A 5,468-nucleotide genomic window follows, 5' to 3' on the forward strand; every position below is an offset into this window, starting at 1 on the left:
AAAAAAAAAAAAGCAATGAAACATTCCATGTGTGGTTCCCACTTCAGCTATACCTACTTTGGCACTATTACCTTTGGAAGAAGGGTGCACCATGGCCCCGGGATGTTTACCTGCAGTGCACAGTGACAAAAAAAAAAAAGGATACCAAAGTAGATAGCATGGATTTGAGCAACTTGCCTTCATCTCCCTTTTCAGGAGCCCATATAAAATCACAATGTGACTACCATCCATAAAAGTGCTCTGCCTTCTGAAAAGAAACTGTCCTGGTGCCTTCATACACAGGTAAACTGAGCACAGATAGTACTCAGTATATGGTACTGATAGTAGAGAGGGGATATGGCCTCTCAGGATGGAGATGAGCAGTGTTTTAGGAATGAGACATTCTGACCTCTGAAATTCTTGAGTATCAGGAACTCTGGCTTTATGAGTGTCCAGATTCTTTTCCATCTTGGCTTGTCCAGTAGTTGATTTTCATTATGATTACCTTGGCCAATGTAAAGTATTTTTGAGTCATTGCAAAGACATAAACATTAAGAAAATGAAATGTCAGTTTGAAATTTAATAAGCATTCAGCTACAAGATGATATCAACATGAAAAATATTAGCTAATAGATAGCTAATACTATCTATTGAGTGTAGTTTGAATACTTTTTGAACAGCTGCACATTCTTTCTGAAACTGATTTTTTTTCGTTTTGTTTTCTATTTTGATTTTTGTTTATTTTCATTTCATTTATTCATTTTTTAATCTATTATTTTAATTATTTTTACTTGGGATTATTATTATTTTTTTTAATTATACATTTATATATTCTCAAAACTTGTCATTACTAAAGCATTGATCAGATTTACTTTCTTTATGGTGTGAACTGGATACAGACAAAAGATTGCTACAATTTGGTGCATGATATTTTGTTATAAAATAATAATCAGCAAACTTTAAAAAAATATATATAGCAGAAAAAATATTTATATATTAGAACTGCAGAGAATACAGACAATTATTTTAGGAAGGGAAAGGTTGAAATCTAAATACTAGGGAAAGACCAGAAAATAAATGGGAAACAGCAACTTCTATAGAAGAAGAAATGAAAATAAATTGAAGCTTGGGGAAAAGATGGAAAGAGAAAGGACAAAACTAATCTTTTATTTACTGATTCATTATTCTAAAATTCTAATTTATGTATACATCTATTTCAGTCTATGCTGTGTATAACAAAACTTCCGTCAATACAATATAAAGACATCAGGTGCTTGAGCTTTGTCTGTGTTTCCCCTGGAGGCACTAAAGGATATTTTATTAATCATTGCTCCTGCTTCACATCTCTCCCTTCTAAAGGTGAGGAGACAGTGACAAAGCTGAGAAGAGGCGAGTATTTTCATATGTGGCTCTGATCCCTTTGTCTTTAGACTGACACCAACAATGGGTTTGGAGACACCTACAGCAAAATGAAATCTATGAGGAAAATAGTTTAGCCAGATCCTCCTGATCAAGCTAATTAATAAATAGATAAATAATCCCTCATTTCTTTCAGAAGGCTTTCTTTTCATGCCAAATGGAGAAAGGGCCCACAGAGCTGTCACTGTGTGGCTCTTCTGATCATATTCCATATTGGTAGGGTGTGCAGGAGCAGATGCCCCATCACTTGCTGTGGAGCAGGACTGCACTGCGACATGACCAGTGTGGCTTCCATCTGCTTCCCTGCAAAACTTCACAGACAGGGCTCTCAGGGGACTCTTGGGTCTCTATTGATGCAGCATGCACAGTACTGAGCAAAAGAAAAATCATGTGGGTCTGGACATGACAAGAGTCTGAGTCTTATGGTACACTGTACTGCTCCTCCAAACACTGTGTCAATCATTCACTTTCCCTGATATGTAGTTTGACCCCACTATTTACACATGCTAATAATCATATTGCTTCATATGGGACAGTATAATCATTCATTCATGCCTCTTATTTCTATTAACATATACTACTTTGTCAACAATATTTTAAAATATTAGTTTAAAGCATTGTATTCACCATTTATCTGGTAATTTTAAATAGTGATTTCAAATCATTTTATAAATATATTAATCCTATTTTTCAAACACTGAAGCTGAAACACTCCAAGACTAAGTGAATCACCCTCTTCATTAATTTTACAGATTGGACTGAAACTCTCACCATAGTGATTTATAATCTAGCATTATCCAAATTTCTGCAGAGTAGATAAACAGCTTAAAAACATCTGAGCTGAGAACCTCAGAGTAGAATCATCTAGCACATTATTTGATAAAACATGACAGGATTTGTTGAAGAACATATTTCATCAACCACATGTGAAACTTCATAGAAGCATAAAGTATTAAAAGAAAAGAGCCTTAGAAACAACTCACACCTACTCAGAACAACAGCAAATCATGTAAAAAGGCAGATTTGTATTCAGAATAGTCAACTCAACAAGAAAGAGACTTTCTGCAGTGGACAGGTGTATCCACATGCTTACATCCAATTATATTGTAATCACCAACTTACTAAAAAACGTTTAAGAAACAAAAAATAAACAAACTGATATAAAGTATGCTTTGAACAAAATAAAGTTTTAAAGGAAGATTTAACTGTTAAGTTGCTATGTATATACTAGAATTCTAACACAAACCTCATTCAAAATATAATTACAATTACATTAATTAGTTATATGTCACCTTATCTTAATTTTCCCCCAGGTTATCTTCTAACTAGTTTTGCATGCTTAGAAGCATATTCTGTTAAGTCTTGTGCAGTATGTGTTTCAGCCAATTTTAAGCTTCTTGGGTGAAAAATTCTTTAGATGAGAGCTGATATTTGTGAGTTCTGTATCTTTTGTCTCTGTTTTAGTCCCACTTTCTTTCATTCAAATGTATCATAAATTCAGCAGTCTTAAACAGTGAATATGAAATCACATCTTGTACTTGATTTGGTATTTAAGAGTATTGTTTCCTTTCACTGCATTCTTGTTCTTCCTCTTTATTAAATCAGATTGTGAGAGAGCAAGAGTGGTATATTAAAAAATAAAAAGCAAAAGGTGAAAATGCATATTATTTCAGATGTTATGAAATGTTAAGGAGATTTAGTCACAGAAATCCGTGAGAGACTACAACATTTGATAAAGAGCAAAGATGTTGAAACAATAAATTCATAAAATCTTTCCTCCGGATGTATAACTTGAGAGTTTTAAAACTTCAGTATAAGTCTTAGGGAGTCACACTTTCCAAATGACATTTAAAATGCTGGCAAAGCATCCTGAATGCCAGTTTCAGCTTTGAATTGACTATGATCAGGATAACAGAGTGTATTGAAGGATATGCTCCAGCTACTACTAAAGATACTGCAACCTTCACAGCATCTTGACTTTGAGAAGTTGACAGTGTCAAAAGAATTTGAGCTGCAAAACTGGAAAGATATAGGATCAGGAAAGAAATAATGGATTTAATGACAGTTAGGTGAACATCTATCAAAGGATCCCTGAAACTATCTACATAGCATTGCATGTTCTTGGTGTGTTTGCACAGAGAAGTAATTAATAGGGCTGAGGTTACCACAGATAGTACCAGAGGAAAAAAGCAACCAGCAAAGTAAAGAAGAAGAATGTACAGATGTGAACTGTCCCAGTCACTGATGTGTACTGTGCTATTCTCTCTACAGTTCCCGGTTGAGCTGCAGAGGTACGTGCTGGGTGTAGTCCATAAGAAAGGAAGAGAAGTCACAGAAGAGACCACCAGTGATCCTAGAAGCAGCTGTGGAACCATCCCAGTTATTCTGAGCTTGATTTGCAGGAACAACCATTGGCTGACATTGATTATTTTAGCACAGTAGAGGACATAGAGCCAGGTACTGAACCACAAACTGGCATGGTTTACAAACATCCATACAGCACCAAAAGCTTTGTACACAGAAGCCAACTTGAAAACATCCGTAAAATAGAGACTGTGAATGTACATCATTACTGTCACCTGCAAGATAAATCTTGATGTACTCAGGAAGATCAGAATCATATCAGCAGCAGAGATTTTTTTGCTTTTGATCCAGTTAATGCTATTGACAGCTGTAATAAATCCATTTCCCATAAATCCAACAACTACTTCAATAGCTACAATACACATTGAAATGATGAGAACTGGAGGCAACATCTTGCTGCTTTGGTCACCTCTGCCTGATTACCTTGTGAAGCTGTGCAAAAGATGAACAGATCAGACAGTATATGACTAGCCCTAGCCCCAGTCTGCTCGCCTTATATCAAGGAACAAGACATCTGGAAATGATAGTATGTTTGTTGGTGCTGTTTCTGAGCTTGCAAATCAGAGAGGGATTTAATAATTAATTCTAAATTTTTACATGCATAAGATTTGCCTACGTTTTTCATTAGGGATGTGGAATTGTCAGGTGTATTAACTGCCCTATCTTTTATCCAATTATTTATATTCCCACCTGGAGTGACAGAAGGCTCTGGCTCTGTGATTATGACTGTACCTGACAATGTGGAAGAAGTTGTATCAAGCAACCCAACACGGCCAGCAGCATGTCAGGAGATAACAAGAGGTTTTATATTATATCTATTATCTTTCATATTGTTTTGAAACTCTGTCAAGTATGACCACACTAGTTAATCACCACCATTTTAACATGGTGAAGATTGTACAGCCTTGTCCTATTTTGGGGGAGAACCCCAGACAAACAAGCTACCCTATTGTTATTATTTATTGCTTCATACAGTTACCCACTTCTGATGTGTTCATGTAAATGGTCACTTCTATAACCATCTCTTGTAATGGTCACATATATGGGATCAAAAGATGACAGTGACTGGTTGTATAATGAGGAAACTTATGACAGCAGGATAGTGAAGCAGAGCAGTACATCAAGCAGAACACTGTTAAAGTCCCCAGCTAGTTTCACTGCCATGACCTCTATCCTACCTGTGTTTCACAGGGAAGTTTCTTCTCTATACAGGAGATCTTGACCTCTTTTTCTTTATGGAATGAAAGTCTGTCATCCGTCTGCATATGTGTGCCCTCTTTGGCTAGCTGCTGCAATTAGTCCATGAGGATTGGAGGGGAAGTGGTGGTGGTATTAAAGCCCACAGTGCATTATTGCTAACTTAAAAAGAAATATGTCTAGATTTATGAAACAATTTATCCTCATTTTCTCAGCCACAATCCAATTAATTCAATCTATGAATGTAATATTGGTGCATTAATGTTGTAAATATATTTTTTTTTTCATTAGAGAAATATGAAAGAACGCATGAATACTTTGACATCATGGAAGGAAATAAAATCATTTGGCTACTGAAAAGTACTTTACTTAGGCAGTAAAGTTTTTATGATTTTTTTTTGTGGAAGGTTGACATATACTTCTGGAGTCCATTTCTCAGTGGAGTAAGATGACTCAAAGTGAAAGGCAGACCAAACTTCTCAATGTGATAAAACCTGCCAATTGGATGT

The 5,468-nt window shown here is 35.6% G+C and overlaps 1 protein-coding gene across 1 annotated transcript; it reads right to left on the reverse strand.

Annotated features, from left to right (window-relative positions):
* Positions 1-3,218: 3,218 nt before the first annotated feature.
* Positions 3,219-4,154, reverse strand: LOC309891809 (taste receptor type 2 member 40-like; the record flags this gene model as incomplete). Its single annotated transcript, XM_082784660.1, has 1 exon — positions 3,219-4,154. One exon carries the CDS (start codon positions 4,152-4,154, stop codon positions 3,219-3,221), a length of 936 nt encoding a protein of 311 aa, XP_082640786.1.
* Positions 4,155-5,468: the final 1,314 nt, after the last annotated feature.

The sequence above is a fragment of the Aythya marila genome (assembly GCF_965140915.1).
Source record: "Aythya marila genome assembly, chromosome: 1".
NCBI lineage: Eukaryota > Metazoa > Chordata > Aves > Anseriformes > Anatidae > Aythya > Aythya marila.